Source organism: Grampus griseus, assembly GCF_964374135.1.
Source record: "Grampus griseus genome assembly, chromosome: 3".
Classification (NCBI taxonomy): domain Eukaryota; kingdom Metazoa; phylum Chordata; class Mammalia; order Artiodactyla; family Delphinidae; genus Grampus; species Grampus griseus.
In genome coordinates this window covers 111,180,254-111,206,075 of record NC_139019.1, presented here as the reverse complement: position 1 = coordinate 111,206,075, position 25,822 = coordinate 111,180,254, and the positions used below count along the sequence as shown (strand labels likewise).

General features: G+C 38.5%; 2 protein-coding genes across 8 annotated transcripts in view; one reads left to right on the top strand and one right to left on the bottom strand.

Annotated features, from left to right (window-relative positions):
* Window positions 1-821, bottom strand: part of UBE2B (ubiquitin conjugating enzyme E2 B) — a 13,160-nt gene extending 12,339 nt beyond the window's left edge. Inside the window, exon 1 of one of the 2 annotated variants that reach the window (XM_082650812.1) lies at window positions 649-821. In XM_082650812.1, coding sequence (XP_082506938.1) covers window positions 649-692 — 44 coding nt within the window. In that variant the 5' untranslated portion in view covers window positions 693-821. The remainder of the gene's footprint in view (window positions 1-648) is intronic. The other variant, XM_082650811.1, reaches the window with a different exon arrangement.
* A 3,508-nt stretch (window positions 822-4,329) lies between these two features.
* CDKL3 (cyclin dependent kinase like 3) overlaps window positions 4,330-25,822 on the top strand; it is an 83,525-nt gene continuing 62,032 nt past the window's right edge. The window contains exons 1-4 of one of the 6 annotated variants that reach the window (XM_082650808.1): window positions 4,330-4,358; window positions 4,918-5,097; window positions 8,424-8,618; window positions 16,585-16,763. In XM_082650808.1, coding sequence (XP_082506934.1) covers window positions 4,933-5,097; window positions 8,424-8,618; window positions 16,585-16,763 — 539 coding nt within the window. In that variant the 5' untranslated portion in view covers window positions 4,330-4,358; window positions 4,918-4,932. Of the gene's footprint in view, window positions 5,098-8,423; window positions 8,619-16,584; window positions 16,764-25,822 lie in introns of all 6 variants that reach the window. The other 5 variants (XM_082650809.1, XM_082650806.1, XM_082650807.1 and 2 more) reach the window with 5 other exon arrangements.

The following is a 25,822-nucleotide window of genomic DNA, read 5'->3' as shown; positions in this document are numbered from 1 at the left end:
GCCACAGAGCTGAGTTCCAGAAAGCACTGGCAGCTGGGGTTGCCAGCCCGAGTCCCAGCCCTCTAAGCCAGTTCTCAAGGTCCTTTCAGGAGGGCGGGGAGAGAGTCGGGTTTCGGAGGATCGGTTAACCCCCGGCCCCAGAGCATCAGACCCCACCCTCACTGCAGAAAGAATGCGGAGGGAGGGAGGGTTTGGCCCCAACCCTGGCCCTCGAAGGAGACCGCAAGGCCATCGAACAAAGCTAACTGGTGCAGCTAGCGAGAGGAAAGGCTTCTGCAAGGGCCTGCTTTTAAGGCAGAGAGAGGAGGTACGGCAAGGTGCAGGGGCGGGGGAGGAGGTTTGAACGCCAGGGCGAGACACCGGGCAACTGGGACAAGTGGGCAGCAGGGAATCCTAGGACAGCCCATGGCCATCTTTTTACTTTTTGAGGGGGAAGGGGTGGCGAGAAGGTATCGAAATTTCTTACGTCGGACGAATGAACAGGCAAGGACAAGAGTGCTAACAGGGGCTAGGACTGGGCTTCCATCCGTCCCGCTGGGCCCACAGCGGCCCTCTTAGGGTCATGAGAGGAAGGTTCCCGGATCCCCGCCCTGCAGCCCCGTAGCTTTGGGGAGGAGCCGTCATCCAGACGAAGATGAAGGCCCTTACCGCTTGAAATCCCGCATAAGTCTCCTCCGGGCCGGGGTCGACATGCTCCCCAGCTGCCCCGCGGTCAGTCTGAAAAAAAAGAGTCCCGCGCAGCCCCCCCACCCCCCGGCGCGGCGGTCGAATCACTGTGGGTCACTGCCTCAGCCGAGGTTGCACAAACAACCCTGCAATGACGTCTCCCTCCGCCGCCTCCAGATCCCTCCGCCCTCCGCCAGTACCATGGAGTGAGGGATGGGGAGAAGGGGACGGGACGTAGGAGAGCTCGTTATGGGAGCCCTTTAGCAAGGACGCTATCCATTTTGGCTTCCTGAACGAATCGACCAATTATTGTTCTCTGTGCTCAGGCTGGAGATTGTGATTAAGAAATACCGAAACCGAAACACCAACCAGTTTCCCCCTCTTTTACTAGTTTAGGCTCAACCGGGTGGGGAGAGAGGGACGCATCCGGGGCCAGAGATATCAGGGAAAGGAGGTAGGATGACGTAAGATCACGTGACTGCCGGCGGTGTTGTCAACAATCCACGCCTGAGGGGGAGGGGACGAAGTATCTAGAACCACGTGTCCCTATGACGCGATTAGAACGGATCACGTGAGAGCGTCGCCTGGGTCCGAGTTTCTGCCAGGTCTTTGAACCGGGTAGTTAAATTTACGGGGCTGAGGGCGGGTATACACCTTTATTAGTTTTCCGTCCAGTTTGTCCAATGAACGGCAATTGATGAGGTGGTGTCGGAAGCAATAGTTTGTTTTGCTTCTTAAATCTTTAAAATAGAGCCAAAAATAATTTGGACTTAAAATGCCCCCTAGTTGGCTCAATGGCTTATCAAATCTGGTATGTGGGGAACACTGAAGGGACCTCCGTTTTCCCCAACTCAATGCTGAGGCCCATACTAAGTAAAATCCCCTGAAATGCTTCCTTAGGGCCACCAAAAATCCTGCATGTGCATTGCAGTGGGTTTCCAGGGTTGGAAATTCTGGGCAGAGATAAAAGAACGCGTGTATAGATTATCTAATATTTGTTTACAATCCCCATAGAATTACGGAATTGTTTTTCCTTTATGGGTCTCCTCTTATTTGAGGTTTTGTGTGAGTCCGTGGATTTGTGTACAATAGGGTACCGTCGTATTTGTCCGGAAATGGGTTGATCGCAAGAGAGTGTTATCAATAGGTGGTTGGTTGTTAGAGAAACCTAATATTGTGATTCAGATCTGGGGCAGAGAGCATGCAAACATGGGTGGGGGTTATGTATCTAGCCTGAGTAACTTATTTCAGGTTTTCTACACTAGCAAGTAAATGACCTGAAATGTCCCCCCCCGCCCCGCCTCTAGGGGGCTCAGGGATGTTGACCATTGGGATTCTGACATTACTTCTAGTCATTGAGTTCCTTTTCTCTATTGCCGCCAATTTCTGTTCTTCAGGGCTTTGCTGGTCTGAACTCTGAGCTCTTTTAACCCATTGGGGCAATTCCTCAGCCCAAGGTGTTATAGGAAGATAGAATGAGGAATTTAGTGTTGCCCATACTTTCATGGAACCAGAAAGGGTTAACGTTCTCTACTTCGCTGGTACCTCCCTTTCTTCAATCCCTGAATTCTTTCTCTTGTTTTTTAACTGCCTTGGTAATCAAGTTAGCCAGGCCTAACTCTTGATAGACACGCATTCACAAATGTAGTTCTCTAATAAGGTGAATATTCTTATTTTTTTTGCCTTCCTGCCACAGCAATCCTTATACTCCCTATAACTAAGGATGAAGACACACTGGTAGGGTTACCTACAGTGAAATGCCAAAGAGAAACTTTTTTTTTTAAATCCGTTATGTCATTTGTCTAGCAATTTATTATAATTGTTTTGGAAATCTACAGATTATGATTTTCCAAAATGAAGTAACGCTTTTGAGAAAATCAAGTGAGGAGATTTCATTTAAGTCCTAGAGCTTTACTGTATAAGAAAGAATCATAAGCTGTCCTGGTTACCAGGCCTGCTATAACCTATTTGTAGAAAGAATAGTTTTAAAGCTATAAGTTTATACCGTAGAGACTGTAGCTTTAGATGGTGAGCTCACTGACAGCAGGTACTCTGATTCATGCTTTGTCCCTTGTCAATATTAAGCCAACAACAAATATTTAATAAATGTGCTTTACAACAAGTCTGGGTCCACTGTAAGATTTACTATGATATTCTTTTTTTTTTTTAAAGAATTCTATTCTTAATTTATTTATTTTTGGCTGTGTTGGGTCTTCGTTTCTGTGCGAGGGCCTTCACCAGTTGTGGCAAGCGGGGTCCATTCTTCATCACAGTGCACGGTCCTCTCACTATCGCGGCCTCTCTTGTTGCGGAGCACAGGCTCCAGACGCGCAGGCTCAGTAATTGTGGCTCACGGGTCCAGTTGCTCCGCAGCATGTGGGATCTTCCCAGACCAGGGCTCGAACCCGTGTCCCCTGCATTAGCAGGCAGATTCTCAACCACTGCGCCACCAGGGAAGCCCTACTATGATATTCTTATACATAGTTAGAAAGTATTTTATAACATGGTTGAATAACTTTTCAAAAGGAAAGACAATTCTGAATATTTTGGTGGTGATAAGCAAAAAACCATGACCACCTCTCCTTCCCCACACGTCTCTCAGTATAAACCTTACCAGCATAGAAAACACTTAGGAAGGTTTTAAAATACCAGTTCCTTTACCCTAACTCATTTAAATCAGGATCTCTGGGGATGGGACCTTTTAAAAAGCTCTGTAGGTGTGATTTTAACGTGCATGGTGGGGTGAGACCAACTGGATTAGCATTTATCGGATAGTAATAGTGCTTTATCTTATTTCCGAGCAGCACAGTGAGATTTGGCCTCTTACACTTAACTTCTTTTTACAGAAAAAAGAAATGAAAGCCCTAACAAAGACAGCACTCCTTGGGCGCTTCCAGTGATATTCAGTTTATTCATTGGAGGCTGGCACTCCAGCAGAACCTCATGTCTAGTTCTTAAGCAATTAGATTAAGGCCTCTTTTGCGGGGGGGGGGGGGGGGGTGGAGCCCTCTGAATTATTTGCTTTTCAAGAGGGACTTTTAGAGTTTTGACATGTAGGAAGGGAGTTTTTTAAAAGGAGGATTACTATGAGTTCAAAAAAACGTTTTAAGCATATAAGAGGTGTTCAAGAAATGTTCTTGATTGATGAATCGTTTTATCCCTGTTTTAAGGATGAATGTCAACAACTGAGGTCGAAATCAGATCTATAGAATATTAACGTAACTAGGTAACTTAGAAAACTATAATTACACAAGACTTCCTTGGAAGTTTCGTTTTATAAGAAATCTCTGCCTGGTGACACCAGGCATCCTTTTAGGATCCGACACAAGTGGCAAGTGTTCACGGGCCTGGGGGCATCTAAGACGCAGGTTGGATAAACTTCCACGCCGGTTCCCCTTCCCTAGAGGATCTGCAGTCACTCAAGCTGCCGTCAAAATGCGACCCTCCCCCATCGCCGCTCAAAACCAACCTTGTGTAGTGGCCGCAGTTTGATCAACAGCAGCTCGTATTCGCCACTTACACCCTCAAGGAGGCTTCCAGTTAGTGCCCACCAGGAACTCTTTTCTGCTTGTTCCCTCTTTTTCCTTCCGGTTCGGGCCTGGCCGGTGTTCCGGTCTTGCGCCCTAGGCCCCGAGCGAGAGGCCCGGTGCACCGTTGCCATAGCAGCAGGCCGTTGGGAGCTGACTGGATAGGTAGGGTCGGTGTCTGGTTCCCGGCTGAGACTGCGCGGAGCCGGGCCGGCGGGACTGCAGAATGGGCTGAGGCTGAGGCGGCGGCGGCTGTCCGGACGAGGTCGACTGAGGGGCAAAGGGCGCGGCACTGGTCCAGGACCCTAAGACGCCTGGTTTGAGGAGCGGGTGGGACCGAGGTTTTCTTGGGCCCCAAGGCCTGACCTGTTGGCGACTGCAGCTTTGCGGGAACCTCATATTTGACGCGGGCATGACTGGACGTGTGGGGGCCCCACTCATGATGAATAGGTGACATGTAGTGAGCGAATCTTAACTCTTGGTGGGAATGATCTTGACAGCAGGAAGCTCCCCAAGTTCTGGTGGGGGCCAGATCCCCACAAGGACCCCTTACTGCCGAACTGGCAGAGTTCCCAAAGACAAACAGAATCTGTGAAAAGATTCCTACTTTTCCTGTTTCCGTATTTTTAAGTATAGGTTTATTGTGGAAATGCATTATCCGCCTTGAATAAATAAAGGTATAAATGTTTAACCTTCTTCTCCCCCCCCCTTTCTTTTTATGAAGAAGCTGGGCTTGAAAATGGAGATGTATGAAACCCTTGGAAAAGTGGGAGAGGGAAGTTATGGAACAGTCATGAAATGTAAACATAAGGATACTGGGCAGATAGTGGCCATTAAGGTATTTTATGAGAAACCAGAAAAGTCTGTCAACAAAATTGCAACGAGAGAAATAAAGTTGCTAAAGGTTTGCTTCTTTTGCCTTAATTGCTCTCTGTAAGTCAAAAGGGGAGTTGTTATGGAATAAAAAATTATATAATGAATATTTCAGTTAACATGTATTTGGACATATTAATAGAAAAACAAGTGTCATAGCTTACCTTACTTTGTACGTTTTGTAATTTTACAGTGATACTAGATATATGTTCTTATGTATAATGTAACAAAAGCTATGCCAAATATTGTGAAATAATTATTCAGAAATATCCAGGTATAATACTTAGTAGAAATGTCTGCTTTGTGCAGTGTTTTGTGCCAGATGCTGTGACTATAATGATGTAAAAGACAGTACCTGCTGTTCAGGACTTTTATTAATTAGAAAGACAAGAGGGCATATACAAATAATACTGACTATTAAGTGGCTGATAATAAAAGCCAAGTGATTAACACAAAGTCCTGTTGGGTAGGGAATGTTTCTTGGAGGAAATGGAACATGAATTTGGCCTTAAAGGGTATGTAGAATTTAGGAAAGAGGGAGAGACTGTTGTATTCCAGGTTAGGGGAACAGCATAAGCTTAGAGAGGCTGAAGGCAGGACAAAGCAGAGCAGAAAGGACAAAGTGCATTTGCCTGTAGAGTTTCTTATATGGAAATAGAAGGAGGTGATTTTAGAGAAGTAAGCTGGAGGTAGGTTTTAAAGTCTTGTCTTTTAGGCTAAGGAATCAAAACTTGATTTTGTGAGAGGTGCGAGGTTTTGAATTCAGAGTAAAGAAACTGTAAATATTAATCTAGCATTATTTTTTAGAATAGATTGGAGGACTGAGAAAGTAAAAATAGGGAGATCTGTTGTGTTTTTAATTCAGGAATCCTGTTAAATGTGAGGGTCCTTGCTAGAATGCAGCAATTTGAATGGAAAGTAGAGTTAGAACATAATATATTACTAAAGACATGAAAGTGTAGAAGGAAACAGAAGGGGAATCAAAGGTATCTTTGAGGTTCAGTGATTGCTACCATTGATGGAAATATGAAAGACCCAAAAGAGACATGGTTTGGGAACTAGTTCGGTTTTAGAAATGTTGAATTTGAGGTGACAGGAATACAGTGCAGTAAAGATGATAGGTAGGCGTTTAGAGGTGGAGAACAATAACAGGAGAGATCAGGGGACAAGATAGAATTTCATGTAGGTATGATTGGTCCACTTAGTGGAAAGACCTCAGGAGTGTAAAGAAAGGAGCATTAAGATTCATTGGCAATTGGGTACAAAACTAGTGATTTTAAAAATAAATATACATATGTATTTTGTTTATTGGCATTTATCTAGATGCTTTAAGGTTCATTGCCTAGATGTTTTTACATGTGATGAAGAAAACAGATATTGTTCTTTTTTATCTGATACAAAAGTAATATTCTCTTCTTTCTTTGTAAGTCTATATTAGATATGATGGATCAATTTACTTTCTAAATAGAAGAAATATATTAGGCATGTGTAGATTGTTGGAACTGCTCTATTTCTAGACAATGAAAAGGAAAGTTAAAGTCAGTAAAGATGTTATGATTTTGTGAGCGATACCTGTCCTTATCCTGATGACCTAAAGCATAATAATACTGTAAGGCAACATGTGCACTGTAAGTGAAAATCTGACTAGAAGGAGACATTTTCCCAGGCAATATCTTTTGCTCTTTCTTCATCTTTGTTTCATTTAAGCTAATTATTTTTTGCTTCTTAATTGTTTTGTAAAAATAACCAATATGTGGCAAGAACACAGAGATGAATTTGAAAATGTACTATTACAACTATTATGCAAACTATTTAGAGATAGCTTAACTATTTTTTCTCATTGGCTTATTTCTTGTAGAATTTTTAGTTTCATCAGATCTAATTCCACGAGAGCTTTCTTGGATTAGTTAACATTCTTAGTCTAAAAACACTGCCATAATGACTTAATTAGAACTAAAGTTTTATCTGCTGGAATTTCATTAAATAAATTACAGTTAGAGTAATTAGTGAGAATATCTGTAGAAAAGTTTTCTATTTATAAAGGAAAACAAAAGTAAACAAGCTGAAAAAGGATAATGGAGTATTTCTAGTGGTTTTATGGTTTATCTGAGAAAGTCACTGATTCCTTACCCCTGGATGGATGTTCCTTAATGCTTATTAACTTGCATTCATCGTTATCTGCTTTTGCCTTTAAAATTAAGACTGGTCAAGACACCAGTAATTTTCCTTAGTTGAAGGATTAATATTATAGTGTCTAAAGGCAATCTTTTTTTTTTTTTGCTACTGCCAGCATGTTGTTGCTGCAGCACTCTGGCACCCCACCAACCAGGGAAATTGGATTGGGAGCAAAAATAGGAAAGGAATCCGGCATTATATTTTGGCATGTTTTTCTATTAGTCATGTCTTGAGGAATTTAGTCTATGTATTAGTACAGATAAGTAGAAAAATGGATGTTGTGCCATTGAAATAAAGGCAAACTTTTTTTCTTACAAGTAAAGCTTTTTGATGAATCCAACATCAAAAATATACCCCTTAATTTTTAGCCAAATGAATAAATATTTTTGGTAATTTGAGAAAGTTAAATATTTGAGAATTGATTATAATTAAGTCAGTGTGTTAAAAAATAGAATTAGCAGCATAAAATGATAAACCTCTTTTGTTTTCTAAGCTGATACATGCCATTTTTGACATTTTGAAATTATCTTGACAGTGAGTGCTTAGCATTCTAAAAATGTGTTTGGTTGCTTAATAGAATATTACAGACAATGAACAAAAATGTACCCACAAATAATTGTATATTTATGTAGAGTTCCTATGGATATAAATTGGTATCTCACATATATGAAAAGTTTCTGAATATTTTGATACCCTTTTGTTACAGTGTGGTCAATTTATAACGTCCACCTGGAACTTATATTTTACTCTTGAGAGTTCAGGACAAATCTCAGAGAGTAATTAACTTCTGTAAATTCAGATTACATGCTCAGTGGCACTGGAATCCATGCTCATTTGAAATCATAAGGACCTTTTAATCACAAATCAATTTAAAAGATAGGAAGATATCTCTTAGCAGAATACCAAGTTGCATTTTAGTACATTAACTCTGAATTGTTTTAGTAGGCAACCAAATGTCAACTTGAAGTAAAGCAATACATCTCCCTCTGTTCTATAAATATTAATTATTAAATAAATTAACATTTAAAAAATAGGAATGTAAGCAAACCAGTTGAGAAATTTTTATTGAAATGCATGGAGGAAAAGAAGCAGAGAATATTTCTTCTTTTAAAAATTATATGGGTCTTATATGTGCAAATTATGGTGCATGAAATACTAAAAATCCATTTCTCTTGTTAATAGCAATTTCGTCATGAAAACCTGGTCAATCTGATTGAAGTTTTTAGACAGAAAAAGAAAATTCATTTGGTGTTTGAATTTATTGACCACACAGTATTAGATGAGTTACAACATTATTGTCATGGACTAGAGAGTAAACGACTTAGAAAATACCTCTTCCAGATTCTTCGAGCAATTGAATATCTTCACAATAATAATGTAAGTGCTTCTGGGACGAAGTGAGAGAGTGGCATTGACATATATACACTACCAAATGTAAAATAGATAGCTAGTGGGAAGCAGCCGCATAGCACAGGGAGATCAGCTCTGTGCTTTGTGACCACCTAGAGGGGTGGGATAGGGAGGGTGGGAGAGAGACGCAAGAGGGAGGGGATATGGGGGTATATGTATACGTATAGCTGATTCACTTTGTTATACAGCAGAAACTAACACAACAATGTAAAGCTATTATACTCCAATAAAGATGTTTAAAAAAATAATGTAAGTGCTTAAAAATAAGCCAAACTGTAGGATGAATATGAATTGTAAGTGCCCTTTAAACATTGTTCTGTTTTTATGAAAGTTGTTAAAATTATTTTTCTGGACAATATTAATTGACATCCTGAAAATGGAGAGATCAGGGGAGTTACTACCTTATAATTCAGTTGCAGAACCAAAAAACGTATTGAACGCATAGTATAACTATAGGGCAGACCAACCATGGGATGCTAAAGGAGGTATAGAGGAATCAGCAGTCAACTGGGGCATCTTTTATTAATGAAAGTACATTAAAACATCGAAAGTCAAGCCAGCTCAGATGAAGGGAGGTTTGGAGGTAGGAACTGGAAACTAGACCAGGGGGAATGGCAAGAGAAGGTGGATGCCTTTAGGGAAAGAACAGAGAGAAATAAAGTGGCTGAGGGGTGTAGAGCCTTGTCATTTAAGTCAAGAAAGGAAAGAAGATCAACTGTTGATTTTTAGTGCTGCCTTTTAGCATTGTTTAGTTAATGTTTATCTCAGCAGCTTTTTATGGACATACTTTGTTCCCAACATGAGCTCTACTTTCTGTAAAGTTAGATGTATGTTTGTGAAATAACAGTACAAGCTTCAAAAATAGTTTTATTAGTAAGTGATATAGGCATAACATCTATATACCCTAGGCTTTTTCAGATACCTTAATTTCTAATTTGCTGTCTTGGTAATAGTGCATCTCATGTTGCAGCTTTGAAAAATGTGGTGGTGATAGCAACTGGAAATTAAGATTGTAATTTCCTTGCCGACTGGATCCATGGGGGGGCAGTATAATGTAATAGTTAAGAGCACACAGTCCTTGGAATCAGACTGTCCTGGATTTTCACCTACCAGCTTATGTATGGATAACCACACAACTTGTGGAGTTCACACTTGCACAATGCAAGATGGTAGCCCCATTACTCTGTGGCCCCAGGAAGTTATCTAACCTCTCTGAACTTCATTTTCCTCATCTGTAAAATGATACTATAGTACCTCACAGATTTTTTATAAAGATCAAATTAGGTAGTAGGTAGTGTTTAACACTAGGTGTGTTTTAAGTGCTCATTAAATAGTGCAGATAAGGAGTCAGGAATAGTTATATGTTATCTGTATCCCTATAGTGTCTTGCCTGTAGTAGACTTTAAAAATATTTGTTGAATAATGGGAGACACCAGTATGGTCTAGACTGAGAGTAGAAAACTTCAAAGAGGAGGTAAAACTAAGGTAACAGTTTTGAACTTGTATGGGTGTTTAAGTTCAAGCACGTAGGGAAACAACCCAAGTGTCTATCAACAGATGATTGGTTTAGACAGATGATATATCTATATCTAAATAGATATATATATATATAATATTATTAAGCCATAAAAAGGATGAGGTATTGCCATTTGCAGCAACATGGATGGACCTAGAGAATATCATACTAAGTTAAATCAGAGAAAGACAAATATATGATATCACTTGTGTGTGGGATCTAAAAAATAATACTAATGAATCTATATACAAAACAGAAACAGGCTCACAGACGTAGAAAACATACTATGGTTACCAAAGGGGAAAGGGAGGGAGGGATAAATTGGGAGTATGGGATTGACAGATAACAAACTACTATAAAATAGATAAACAACAAAGATTTACTGTATAGCACAGGGAACTATATTCAATATCTTGTAATAACCTATCATGGAAAATAATCTGAAAAAAAGTATGTAACTGAATCACTTTGCTGTACATCTGAAACTAACACAATATTGTAAGTCAACAATAGTTCACTAAAACAAACAAAAATGCCTTAATGGAATCCAAATGGAAAAAAATATAAATGATCTTAAAACTAACAAAGAAAGTGAATCAATAGTCAAAAAAATTCAAGGGGAATTCCCTGGTTGTCCAGTGGTTAGAACTCTGTGCTTTCACTGCCAAGGGCCAGGGTTCGATCCCTGGTCGGGGAACTAAGATGCCACAAGCTGCATGGTGCAGCGGAAAAAAAAAATTAAACAAAAATATTCAAGCATATGGAGCAGAGTTATTATAAATCATTGTAATATTGAGTTCTATGTAGTTTTGGAGCATTTCATTACAAAATAAAGAATTAAACTCACTGAATCCAAAGTCTGATAGTTCACACCATATACAAAAATTAAGTTGAAATGGATCAAAACCCTAAAAAGAGCTAAAACTATAAAACTCAGAAGAAAACATAGGTGTAAATCTGTGTGTGATCATGTATTAATGCATCAAAAGCAATCAAAGAAAAAGACAAATTGGACTTCATGAAAATTAAAAACTTTGTGCATCAAAGGGCACCATCAAGAAAGTAAAAAGACAGTTCACACAATGGGAGAAAATATTTGCGAATCATATATCTGTTAAGCAACTAGTATCCAGGATATATAAAGTACAATTCAACATAAAAAGACAGCCCAATTTAAAAATGGGCAAAGGACTCAATAGACATTTCTCCAAAGAAGATATAAAAATGGCTGATAGCACATGAAATGATGCTCAATATCCTGAGTCATTATGGTAATGCATATCAAAATCACAATGAGGTACCATTTCACACCCAGTAGTCTAGCTGTAATTTAAAAAACAGACAAGAATGAATGCTGGCAAGGAAGTAGAGAAATTGGAACCCTCATACACTGCTGGTGGTAATGTAAAATGGTGCAGCTGCTATGGAAAACAGCTTGGCAGTTCCTCGAAAAGTTTAACATAGAATTACCATATGACCCAGCACATTTACTCCTAGGTATCTACCCAAGAGAATTGATAACATATGTTCACATAGAAACCTGCCCAGGAATGTTCATAGCAGCATTATTCAAAGTAGCCAAAAAGTGGAAACAACTCAAATGTATATTAGCTGATGAATGGATAAACAAAATGCGGTACAATCCTACAGTGGGATTTATTCAAACACAAAAAGGAATGAAGTACTGATACGTGCTACAAAATGAGTGAACCTTGAGAACATTATGTTGAATGAAAAAAGTCAAAATGCAAAAGACATAAGTATAAATTCCATTTAAATGAAAAATCCAGAATAGGCAAGTTTATATTTGTATATCTTCTTTGAAGAAATGTCTCTTCAAGTCCTTTGCCCATATTTAAATTGGATTATTTGTTTTTCTATTGTCGAGTTGTATTTTCTGTATTTTGGATACTAGATCCTTATCAGATACATGATTTGCAAATATTTTCTCCCGTTCTGTGGATTGCCTTTTTGCCTTCTTGATAGTGGTTTTTTTAAAAATCATTTCTTTCTCTTTATTGATATCCTTTATGTGGTGAGATGTGTTCATACTTTAGTTCTTTAGACATGGTTTCCTTTAACCTTGAACATATTTAAAATAGCCAATTATAGTCTTTGTCTAGTGGCTTCAATGTTTGGGCTTCTTCAGGGAAAGCTTCTTATTGACTGCTTTTTTTTTTTTTCCTGTGCATGGCCATATTTGTTTCTTTGCACACCTATTTGGGGGGATTTTTTTTGGACATTTGTAATTTTTTGTTGAAAACTGGACATTTAAAATAATATGTGTTAACTCTGGAAGTCAGAATTTCCCATCTCTCAGGGTTTGTAGTTTTTGCTATTTGTTTAGTTACTTTGCTGAACTAATTCTGTGAAGTCTGAATTCTTTATCAAGTGTGACCACTAAAATCTCTGCTCAGTTAGTTTAGTGGTCAGCTAAGGTTTGGACAGAAATTTCCTTCAATTCTTGAAACCAGTAAATCTCTCAGCCATATTTACTGAGGGCTCTTTATCTGTGTTGGGCCATGTCTTCAATGTTCAGGCAGGCAGTTTACAACTCTGCCTTAGCCTTACCTTCCTGCTTGTGTAGAACCTTAAAGTCCGCCAGTCTTGAGAGCTTAGGGACAATCTCAGGTCTTCCCTGGGTGTGTGCACAGCTGTGCATGTACCCTCCATGATTCTCAGGAATATGTTGGAACTTTTCAAACCCTTTACGGACATCTCACTCCCAGCCTTTCTTTCTTTCTTTTCTCTTGTTTTACACACATATTTTGTTTTAACTTAACATTATATCTTGGAGGTCACACCATGTCAGAATACAGAGAATGTCTTCAATTCTTTTTTACAGAAGAATCATAATAGTAATCAACATTTTTATGGCAGCATGCATGAGGCGCTATTTTAAACATTTTCAGTGTTTTACAGATATTAAGGCATACGTACTATTCTTCAAAACCACACTAGGAAATATGTATTTATTTCACCCCCATTTATAGATGAAGAAGCCATGTTTATGAATCTTGCCCCACTCTCACAATATCAAGGGGTAAAGTAGGGATTTGAACCTGTTAGTCTCACCACAATTTGTGCTTAAACTTTATAATACCTTTCAACTCCAGCCTTTCTTTTGTTTTTTAATTGAAGTATAGTTGATTTACAGTGTTGCGACAATCTCTGCTATGCAGCAAAGTGACTCAGTTATACGCATAGAGACATGCTTTTTTATATTCTTTTCATTATGGTTTATCATGCAAGATATTGAATATAGTTCCCTGTGCTATACATTAGGACCTTGTTGTTTATCCATTCTAAACAGCCTTTCTTTTTAATTAAGTATTTTGGTCAGCTTGTTGTTTGTCCTGTTATAGCTTCCTCAGGTGGCTATAATGTTATATAGTGGCTGCTAAGAAGGCTGATTGCTTGGGCCAGCTCTGAGTTAGGTCAGTAAAGACAAGACTTCTAGTATGATTTTCCAGTGATCTGCCAGACATGTCAAATAATGACTATTACCTGGGAATGGCGCTTTGGAGGAGATACAGCCCTATTTTACTCCCTCTGGTGGCTGCTAGGCTGCTAGTTTTCACCATGATTTGGCGGGCTGTTGGTTTACAAAGCTACCAGAAGCTGGGGAGAGAGCAATAGAAATAGGACAAGCTAAGAATGCTACCGCATCACATGGTTAGTTTATGTTTCAACTTTTTAAAGAAACTACCAAACTTTTTCCAAAGTGGTTGTACCATCTTACATCCCCATCAACAATGTATTCCAGTTTTTCTGCATCCTCCTGTTATTGTCTTTTGATCATAGCTATTCCAGTGGGTGTGAAGTGGTATCTTTTTTTTTTTTTGAGTAGTAAAACTGTCTTTATTCACAAATGACATGATCATCTATGTAGGAAATTCTATGGAATCTACAACAAAGTTAAGAGAACTAACTTGTAAGTTTATCAAGGTTGTAGGATACAAATCAATATACTGAAATTAATTGTATTTCTTTGTATTAGCAACAAACAATCAGAAATTGAAATTAAAAATACCATTGTAACAGCATCAAAAATATAAAATACTTAGAGAAAATCTGACAAAAGATATATAAGACCTATACATTGAAAACTATTAAACATTGATGAGAGAAATTAAAGAAGATCTAGACACATAGAAAGAAATACTGTGTTTATAGAGGTCTCAGTGATTGTGGAAGACCAAGGAGGATGTTGTCAAAACACAGAATTTTAAAAGTTGGGATTTAGAGAGTGCTTGATTCTCAAGGATAGAGTTCTGCATGTAGTCATGGTGTTAGTTGTTAAAACGAGTGAGAACATTAGGACATCAGCTGAGTGAATCTTTCTCCCCCATGTTTAGAGCACTGAGGAGGAGGGTGATGGATGTGTAGTAGGCAGAATGTGTGAAGTGGTATCTTAACGTGCTTTTCCATGTTTATTTTTTCTCATGTTATATCCTCAGATCTTGGTATAGTGCCTGGCATATAGTAGTCACTCAATAAAAGTTGTAGAAGTAAAACAGGACTAATGTAGTTTTATAGATGTCTCCTTTAAGGTGACTCATTACCCTAAATTAATTATTTGGCCATTTAGGAGGAAGAGTGAGGCAGAACAAGAGCCATCCCCAAAGGCTTATAGCAGCAAGTTGTATAAAAAAGGAAAGATCCCAGATTTCTGTCAACAAGATATTTTCACTCGTGTCATGATACTTTTCTGGTGACGAGAATATGCTTAATACATTTGATAAAGGTTTTAAATGCCTTCTTTGTTTTAGGCATTGTACTGGGCCCTGGGGATATAGCCTGAACAAAACAGACATACATCTTGCCCTCATGGAACTTACAGTCTAACGGGAGTGACAAAAAAGTAAATAGGCAATTAATAATAAGCATGACAAATGCTGTGAAGGGGGAAGTGCAGAATAATGTGAGAACATATAGAAGGAACATCTAATAGAAGCATCTCAGCTGAGACCTGAGGAAATAGTTGGCCAAGCAAAGTGTTCTAGGAGGTTAGAACAGCATCAGCAAATGCAAAAAATAATGACACAAACCTGGAGAATTGGGGAGCTAATATTCAATAGGCTAGCGAAGGGACATTGAGAATGTGAGCAGAGACCAAATCCTATAAGGCCTTACCAGCCATTTCACGTAGCTTCAAATTTGTCCTGTCAGGTAGGGAATCCTTGAAGGAGTGACATAATCATACATGTGATTTTAAAATAGTACTGTGATTTCACTGTGGACAATGGATTGGAGGGGATTAGAGTGAATTCAGGGAGACCATTTGGTAAGCTAGTAATTTTGATGAGAGAACTGAGGGAACTTGAACTAGGGAGATAAGTAGACAGGTTGAGAGAGTATGGAACCTGAGGGAGAAAAGTGCCTTGATTTCTGGCTTGAGCCATGGGATCTGTGTTGGTTCCATTTGCTGAGCTAAAGGACTGTTGCGAACAAATGAGTTTGGGAGAAAAGATGATGCGTTTAGTTTTGGATTTGCTGAGTTTGTGGGATGTGTGGTTCAGCCCTGTGGGACTTCTTGTGGACTTCCATTCCTTGTGGAAACCAGGAAAGATAGAAATAGAAATACGGAAGTCATCAGTTTATGGATAGTTACTAAGGATGTAATAGTAGGTGAGATTGAGATGGAACAGCCAATAGATGGGAAGAAGCCCAAAAGAATATGGTGTTCCCATAACCAAGTGAAGAAAGTGCTAAAAAAAAAAAAAAAGTAGTTGAGATTGTGCAGGAAACAAGATGTAAGAGAAGAGAAGCCTAAGACCAGAACCCTACATTTACGGACAGAGAGAGAAAAAGGAACTGCCATAGGAGACTGGGGAATTTTAGGTCCCAGAAGTCAGGAATGGAAGACTGGTTGATATCTTTTACACTAAGATACCAAGTAAGATATGTATTGAGGGGTGTGTGTTGGATGTAGCAACAAGGATGTTGATGACTTTGGCTAGGGCAGTTTGAATGTGGGAGCAGAAGACAGATTGCATTACCTTGAGGAGTGAATGAGTGGTAAGACAGAAAGTGAAGACTGAGTAAAAATAATGTCTTCGAGAAGTTTAGCTGCGAAGGAAATGAGAGAAAGAGCAGTACTTGGAGTGTGACATGGGGTTAAAGGAAAGTTAAACTTTTTCCATTAAGTTCTTTTAATTACTTTTCCTTTTATGAATGTGATTTACCTTTTCAGTATTATGTCTGTTTTCTTGGCTTTGTTTGGAGATGATGGATGGGGCAAGAACTGAAAGTATATAACTATTTAGCTTTTGCATTGTGTACTTAATCATTTGCATTTGGTAAGAAAATAGCTTTCCTGTCTTAATTAGCTAGATTTTCTCTATGTAATTGTTGAGAGATTTTCTAGATAATGAAACCTCATTTTAATCTATTGCATCTTCTGTTTGTTTTTAGATCATTCATCGAGATATAAAACCTGAGAATATTTTAGTATCCCAGTCAGGAATTACTAAACTCTGTGATTTTGGTTTTGCACGAACGCTAGCAGCTCCTGGAGACATTTATACGGACTATGTGGCCACACGCTGGTATAGAGCTCCAGAATTAGTATTAAAAGATACATCTTATGGAAAGTAAGTATATTTGGGAATCCTGCTTGGCCTTTCCTAGCCGTCTCTTTTTTTCCCTTGGTGTATCTGTCACCCATACTACTGACATCCTCTGCCTTCTGCATCTGGGTTTGGGCTAGAAAAGGGACACCCCAAAATAGAGCAGAGAGACCCTAGGCACCTGCCCTGCTATTGACGTTACCACGCTTGCCCTCTGGGGCTGAGTGGCCCCAGCCCCGGAAGACCTATGCAGTCACCCCTCAGGCTGTATCCATGCTTGCTTTAAGCTGTGCCCCACTCTTAACAGAGTTGCCTCCTCTGCTTATCTGTAGGCTCTACATTTACTATACTCTGCCAGTGTTACCACAGGATCTGCCAGATTTCCTGCTTCTTGAATACGGCACAATCTTTGCAAAGACTGGCAAATCATTTTTAAATTGAACTGTTCTAGATGCCTCAAAAAGTAGAAAGGTCTCAGTCTATTGTGAAACAGTATAGGAAACAACAATCTAATAAACAAATAATGAATCTTGAAGAACAAAGGGACCAAGTTGTACAACTGAATACAAGAAATGGGAGTGGGGATAATTCTCACATGCTTTTCCTAGAAACCATTGTTCTGTTATTATAATAATGTCTAACATCGGGGCTTCCCTGGTGGTGCAGTGGTTAAGAATCTGCCTGCCAATACAGGGAACACGGGTTCAAGCCCTGGTCCGGGAAGATCCCACATGCCGCAGAGCAACTAAGCCTGTGCACCACAACTACTGAGCCTGTGCTCTAGAGCCTGTGAGCCACAACTACTGAGCCCACGTGCCACACTACTGAAGCCCACACTCCTAGAGCCTGTGCTCTGCAACAAGAGAAGCCACCGCCATGAGAAGCCCGTGCATGGCCATGAAGAGTAGTCCTCGCTCACTGCAACTAGAGAGAAAGCCCACGCGCAGCAACAAAGACCCAATGCAGCCATAAATAAGTAAATAAATAAATTTATTTTTTTTTAAAATCTAATATCATTAAGTACTTATTTTAAAGCTAGAAACTGTTCTAAATGCTTTACATGCATTAAATTATCTAATTTTCACAACAACCCTCTGATGAAGGTGCTAGTATTTTATCCCCATTTCAAATAAGACGACACACTAAGGCAGGTAGTGAGTAAGACACTAAAAAAGTAAGAAAGTGAGTAAGTTTACTAAGAAAAGTAAACTAATTTACCCAAAGTCTATCTGGGGTATGTTTTCAACTGTACTTATCACTGATACCGTATGCAGACCACCTCTGTGCCTCAGTTACTTTATCTGTATAATGGAAATAATAATGGAACCAGTTTCATAGGTTTATTGTGAGGATTAAATGATTTAATGAATGAGAAAAATGAAAAAGCAGTAAATGCTCAATCAATGTAGCCTTTGTAAGATCTCTCCCAGTTTTACCCTGTTTGTGATATTTACTTAAATTCCTTTCCTGATGTACCCCCTTATTCCTATCCCTTGCCCCCCAAATCATATCCTTCTCTAAATCCTGTTGTACATTATATGTAGATTTTGTGCCAGTTAATATTTAATATGGCCTAGTTCTATCTACCTCTTTTTAAAATATTCTTCTTGCTGAAAGATAAATTCCTTGAGGATAGGTGTAATCTCTTGTATTCTAGAGAGCCAAAATTGATGCCTTGTATATAGTCAGTTTGGATTCTAATGCAAGGCTTCACATTGAGTTTGAAATAAATTTGCTAGTGAGTTTTTAAAACATGTTAAATTTTAACATCTTTACATTTTAAAACATGTAAAATAAAACACAGATGCAAGAAAAGCTCACACAACAAATGTATACTTCCATCACCAGATGGAAAAATAGAATTTTGCAGGCTACCCCAGAAAACCCTCTATGTACCCTATTCCACTTACAATACTCTTTCTAACTTCAAAAGTAGCCATGATATTGACTTTAAAAAAAAAATTATTTATTTATTTTTGGCTGTGTTGGGTCTTCATGGCTGCGCACGGGCTTTCTCTACTTGCAGTGAGCGGGCGCTACTCTTCATTGCAGTGCACGGGCTTCTCATTGCAGTGGCTTCTCTTGTTGCAGAGCACGGGCTCTAGGCGCATGGGCTCAGTAGTTGTGGCTCACAGGCTCTAGAGCGCAGGCTCAGTAGTTGTGGCGTACAGGCTTCACTGCTCCATGGCATGTGGGATCTTCCCGGACCAGGCTCTAACCTGTGTCCCCTGCCTTGGCAGGCAGATTCTTAACCACTGCGCCACCAGGGAAGTCCCCTGAATTTTATTATAATCAGTTTCTTGCATTTTTAATAGTTTTATTACACCAAAGTGTATCTACTTAGTTTAATCTAGCCTTTTTAAATGACAGCTCTTTTAAAGATATGATTCACATACCATACAATTGACAGATTTAAAGTGTACAATTCAGTGGTTTTTAGTATATTTAGAGTCATGCAACCATTACCACATTCAATTTTAGAACATTTTCATCACCCCAAAAAGAAATCCTGTGCTCATTAGCAGTCACTCCCCATTTCCTCCCAACCCTTCCTGGCCTAGGCAAACACCAATCTACTTTCATTTTCTCTGGATTTGCCTATTCTGGACATTTCATATAAGTGGAATTATGCAATATCTGGTCCTTTGGGACTGATTTATCTCACTTAACTATTTTCAAGATTCATCCGTGTTGCAGCATGTATCGGTACTTTATCTTTTTTGGCTGTATAATATCCATTTTATGGTTATACCACATTTTATTTACCCATTCATTAGTTGATGGACATTTTGATTGTTTCCACTTTTTGGCTATTATGAATAATACTGCTGTGAACATTTGTATACACATTTTACTGTGGACATGTGTCTTTATTTCTTTTGGGTATGTACCTAGGATTTGAAATTGTGGGTCATATGGTAACTCCATGTCGAATTTTTTTTTGTTTTTATTTTTTGCGGTACGCGGGTCTCTCGCTGTCGTGGCCTCTCCCGTTGCGGAGCACAGGCTCCGGACGCGCAGGCTCAGCGGCCATGGCTCACAGGCCCAGCCGCTCCGCGGCATGTGGGATCTTCCCGGACCGGGGCATGAACCCGTGTCCCCTGCATCGGCAGGCGGACTCTGAACCACTGTGCCACCAGGGAAGCCCCATGTCGAGTTTTTTAAGGAAATGCCGGACTGTTTTTCAAAGTGTCTGCATCATTTTACTTTCCCACCAGCAGAGTATGAGGGTTACAAATTTCTCCACATCCTCACCAAGACTTGTTATTATCTGACTTTTAGATTCTGGTTATCCTAATGGGTGTGAAGTGGTATCTCATTATGGGTTTAATTTGCATTTCTTTGATGACTAATGATTGTTGAACTTCATTGTTGATCTTTTATGTGCTTATTGGACATTTATATATCTTCCTTGGAGAAATGTCTGTTCAGATCCATAGCCCATTTTTAAATTACATTGGCTTTTATTATTAAATTGGAAGAATTCTTCATACTCTAGATACAGATTCCTTATCAGGTATATATTTGCAAGTATTTTCTCTCACTCTGTAGCTGTCTCTTCATTTTCTTAATTGTGTCTTTTGTCACACAAATTTTTTTATGTTGATGAAGTCCATTCTATCTGTTTTTTCCATTTGTTGCCTATGCTTTTGGTGTCATATTTAAGAATCCTTTGCCAAATCCAAGGTTGTGAAGATTTACCCCTCTGTTTTGTTTTAAGAGGTTTATACTTCTAGTTCTTACATTTAAGTATTTCATCTGTTTTGAGTTAATTTTTAATTAAATGTGAAGTTAATTTAATTAATTTAAATGAAGTTAATTTAATTAACCTCATTCTTTTGCATGTGTTTAGCCAGTTGTTCCAGCACCATTTGTTGGAGAGATGATTTTTTTTCCCCTATTAAATGGTCATGGCACCCTTGATGAAAATCAGATGGTTTATTTATGGACTTCTGATTCTGTTCCATTGATCTGTATCTCTATCCTTGTTCTAGAACCACACCGTCTTGATTACCATTGCTTTGTAGCTAGTTTGAAATCAGGAAGTGTGAGTGCTGCAACTTTGTTCTTCTTTTTTAAGATTGTTTTGGCTGTTACGGGACCCTTGCAATTCCATGTGAATTTTAGGATCAGATTTATCAATTTTGTGGGGTTTTTGGCCAATAAGACAGCTAGGATTCTGATAGGGATTGCATATCTATAAATCAGTTTGGAGAATATTGCTGTCTTAATGTTAAGTCTGCTCATCTATGAACGTAAGACGTTTTCAGATCTTTAATTTCTTTCAACAATGCTTTATAGCTTTTAGCACATACATTTTACATTTTTTCATGGTAAGGCATTTTATTTTAAATATAGCAGTGTGTACATGTCAATCCCAAACTCCCAATATATCCCTCCCCACCACCCTTCCACCTGGTAACCACAAGTTCCTTCTCTTAGCCTGTGAGTCTGTTTTGTAAATAAGTTCAATTGTACCATTTTTTTTAGATTCCACATATACGTGATATCATGATATTTGTCTTTCTCTGTCTGATTTACTTCACTTAGTATGATAATATTCAGGTCGATCCATGTTGCTGCAAATGGCATTATTTCATTCTTTTTAATGGCTGAGTAATATTCCACTATATATATGTACCTTATCTTCTTTATCCATTCATCTGTTGATAGACATTTATGTCTTCCATGTCTTGGGTATTGTAAACAGTGCTGCAATGAACACTGGGGTGCATGTATCCTTTCAAACCATGTTTTTCTCTGGATGTATGCCCAAGAGTGGGATTGTTGGATCATATGGTAGCTCTATTTTTAGTTTTTTAAGGAACCTCCATACTGTTCTCCATAGTGGCTTTACCAATTTACATTCCCACTAATAGTGTAGGAGGGTTCCCTTTCCTCTACACCCTCTCCAGCATTTATGTTTGTCGACTTTTTGATGATGGCCATTCTGACTGGTGTGAGGTGATATCTCATTGTAGTTTTGATGTGCATTTCTCTAATAATTAATGATGTTGAGCATCTTTTCATGTGCCTGTTGGCTATCTGTATGTCTTCTTTGGAGAAATGTCTCTTTAGGTCTTCCACCCATTTTCTGATTGGGTTTTCTGTTTTTCTGGTATTGAGCTGCATGAGATGTTTATAAATTTTGGAGACTAATCCCTTGTCGGTTGCATCATTTGCAAATATTTTCTCTCATTCTGTGGGTTGTCTTTTTGTTTTGTTTATGGTTTTCTTTGCGAGGCGAAAGCTTTTGAGTTTAATTAGGCCCCATTTGTTACATTTTACATTATTTTGTTAAATTTATTCCTAAGTATTTTATTCTTTTATTTTTTATTTTCTTTTATTTTTTTTTTGCGGTATGCGGGCCTCTCACTGTTGTGGCCTCTCCCGTTGCGGAGCACAGGCTCTGGACGCGCAGGCTCAGCGGCCATGGCTCACGGCCCCAGCCGCTCCGTGGCATGTGGGATCTTCCCGGACCGGGGCACGAACCCGTGTCCCCTGCATCGGCAGGCGGACTCTCAACCACTGCGCCACCGGGGAAGCCCTCTTTTATTTTTTTAATTAAAATTTTTTTTTTATTTTTGGCCACACAGCGTGGCATGTGTGATCTTAGTTCCCTGACCAGGGATCGAACCCACACCCCCTGCAGTGGAAGTGCAGAGTCTTAACCACTGGACCGCCGGGAGAGTCCCAGTATTTTATTCTTTTTGATGCTAGTGTAAATCGAATTTTCTTAATTTCATTTTCAGATTGTTCATTGCACGTGTAAAAGAATTCAAGGGATTTTTGTGTATTGATCTTGTATCCTGCAACCTTGCTGAACTTATTAGTTCTAATAATTGTTTAGTGGATTTATACTTTCTGTATAAAAGGTCATTATCTTTGGGTAGAGATAATTTTACTTCTTTTCTGGTCTGGATGCCTTCCATTTCTTTTTCCTGCCTAATTTCTTTGACCAGAACCTCCAGCCCAATGTTGAATAGAAGTGGCAAGAGCAGACATCCTTGTCTTATTCCAAATCTTAGGAGAAAAACTCCCCATCTTTTCACTATTAAGTATGATGTTAGCTGTGGGTTTTTCATAGGTACCCTTTGTTGTGTTGACAAAGTTTCCTTTTAATTCCTAGTTAATTGAGGGTTTTTATCATGGAAGGGTGTTGGTCAAATGCTTTTTCTGCACCTGCTGAGATGATCATGTGAATTTTTGTTTTTTAATCTATTGATATAATGTATTACATTAATTGATTTTTCCATGTTGAGCTAACCTGTGTTCCTGGGATAAATCCCACTTAATCATGGTGTATAATTCTTTTTATATGTTGCTAGATTCAATTTGCTAGTATTTTATTGAGAATTTTTGTGTCCATATGTATAAAAGATATTGGTGTGTAGTTTTCTTTTCTAGTGATGTTTTTGTCTGATTTTGGTATCGCGATAATACTGGTTTCTAAAAAGGAGTTGGGAACTGTTCATACTTCTTCTATTTTTTGAAAAGTTTGTGAAGAATTCACATGATCATCTTCTTTAAATGTTTGGTGGAATTCAGTAGTGAAGCCCTCTGGGCCTGTGCTTTCTTTTGTGTGTAGTTTTTTGATTACTGGTTCAAAATTTTCACTTGCTATAGGTTTATTTAGATTGTCTTTTTATTATTTTTTTTACTGACTGCACCACACAGCATGTGGGATCTTAGTTCCCCAACCAGGGACCAAACTCGTGCCCCTTGCAGTGGAAGCGTGGAGTCTTAACCAACGGGCCACCAAGGAAGTACCTGTCGACTTCTTCCTGAACTAATTTCAGTAGTTTGTGTTTTTCTCAGAAACTATCCTTTAATCTGAATTCTCTAATTTGTTGGTATACAGTTATTCATTGTATTTTTAAAATATTTTATTTATTTATTTATTTGGTTGTGCCAGGTCTTAGTTGCAGCAGGCAGACTCCTTAGTTGAGGCTCACTGGCTCCTAAGTTGTGGCATGCGAACTCTTAGTTGGGGCATGCATGTGGGATATAGTTCCCTGACCAGGGATCGAACCCAGGCCCCCTTCATTGGGAGCTTGGAGTCTTAACCACTGCGCCACCAGGGAAGTCCCTGTTCATTGTATTTTTTGATAGTACTTTTTATGTTTGTAAGGTTGGTAGTTGTGTTATTTCTTTCATTTCTGATTCCAGTAATTTGAGTCTTCACTCTTTTTTTCTTAGTCATTCTAGCTAAATGTCGATTCTGTTGATTTTTACAGAGAACCAGCTTTTGGTTTCATTGATTTTCTCTATTTTAAAAAATTCTGTTACATTAGTTTTCACTCTAATCTAATCTAATAATGTTCCTTCCTTCTGGTTGCTGTAGTTTTAGTTTGCTCTGTTTTTTCCAGTGTCTTATAATGGAAGGTTAGGTTGTAGATTTGATATCTGTCTTAATTCTTTTTTAAAAAAATTAATTTTATTGAAGGGTATTTGATTTACAATGTTGTGTTAATTTCTGCTGTACAGCAAAGTGATTCAGTTATATTGATACATGGATATATATTCTTTTTCATATTGTTTTCTATTATGGTTTCTTACAGAACATTGAATATAGTTCCCTGGGCTATACAGTACCACCTTGTTGTGTATCCATTCTATATATAATAGTTTGCATCTGCTCATCCCAAACTCCCAATGCATCCCTCCCCCACCCCACCAGCCTCTTTGGCAGCCACAAGTCTGTTCTCTATAACCTGTGAGTCTGTTTCTGTTTCTGTTTCATAGGTAAGTTGATTTATGTCGTATTTTAGATTCCACATATAAGGGATGTCTCTTTGGCAGCCACAATTCTGTTCTCTATAACTTGTGAGTCTGTTTCTGTTTCTGTTTCATAGGTAAGTTGATTTATGTCGTATTTTAGATTCCACATATAAGGGATGTCATGTGGTGTCTGCCTTTCTCTTTCTAACTTACTTCACTAGTGTGATAATCTCTAGGTCCATCTGTGTTGCTGTAAATGGCATTATTTCATTCTTTTTTATGGCTGAGTAGTATTCCATTGTATATGTATACCACATCTTTATCCATTCATCTGTCAATGGACATTTAAGTTGTTTCCATGTCTTGGCTATTGTATATAGTGCTGCTGTGTAGATAGGGATAGGTGTGTTGTCTGTCTTAATTCTTAATATAGGCATTTATAGTTGTAAATTTCTCTCTAAGCACTGCTTTACCTACATACCCTAAATTTTGTTTTGTTTCTTCATTTTCATTCATCTCAAAGTATTTTCTGTTTTCCCTTTTGATTTCTTCTTTGATACATTTGTTATTTAGTAATGTGTCATTTCCCAAATTTTCCTACTACTTATATCTAATTGTATTCTATTGTGATAGGAGAATATACTTTGTATCACTTCTGTCTTTTTAAATTTATTGAGGTTTGTTTATGGCCTACCATATAGTCTATCTTGGTGAATGTTCCATGTGACTTGAGAGAATGTGTATTCTGTTATTGGATGAAGTATTCGATAGATGTCTATTAGGTCTAACTGGTTTATAGTATTATTCAAGTCTTCTATTTTCTTGTTGATCTTCTGTCCAGTTGTTCTCAACATGTTTATATTGTTATAGCTTTCTGATGAATTGATACTTTTATCATTATAACATTATCTCTAGTAACATTTTCTGTTTGAAGTCTACTTTGTCCAGTTTTCTTGTGCTTGTTGTTTGCATGATGCAGCTTTTTCATTCCTTTTACTTTCAATCTGTTTGTATCTTTGAATAAATGTGTAAAATTTATTAAATGTGTCTCCTGTAAACAGCATATAGTTGAATTATGTTTTTTTGAAAGTCAGGCTGACAACCTCTGCCTTTTAAGTAGATTGTTGAATCTATTCACATTTAATGTTATTAGTGATACAGTTGGATTTACACCTGCTTTTTTTTAATATATCCTTTTTTTAAAAAAAATAAATTTATTTATGTATTTATTTTACTTTTGGCTGTGTTGGGTCTTTGTTGCTGTGCACGGGCTTTCTCTAGTTGTGGCGAGCGGGGGCTACTCTTCATTGCGGTGCGCGGACTTCTCATTGTGGTGGATTCTCTTGTTGTGGAGCACAGGC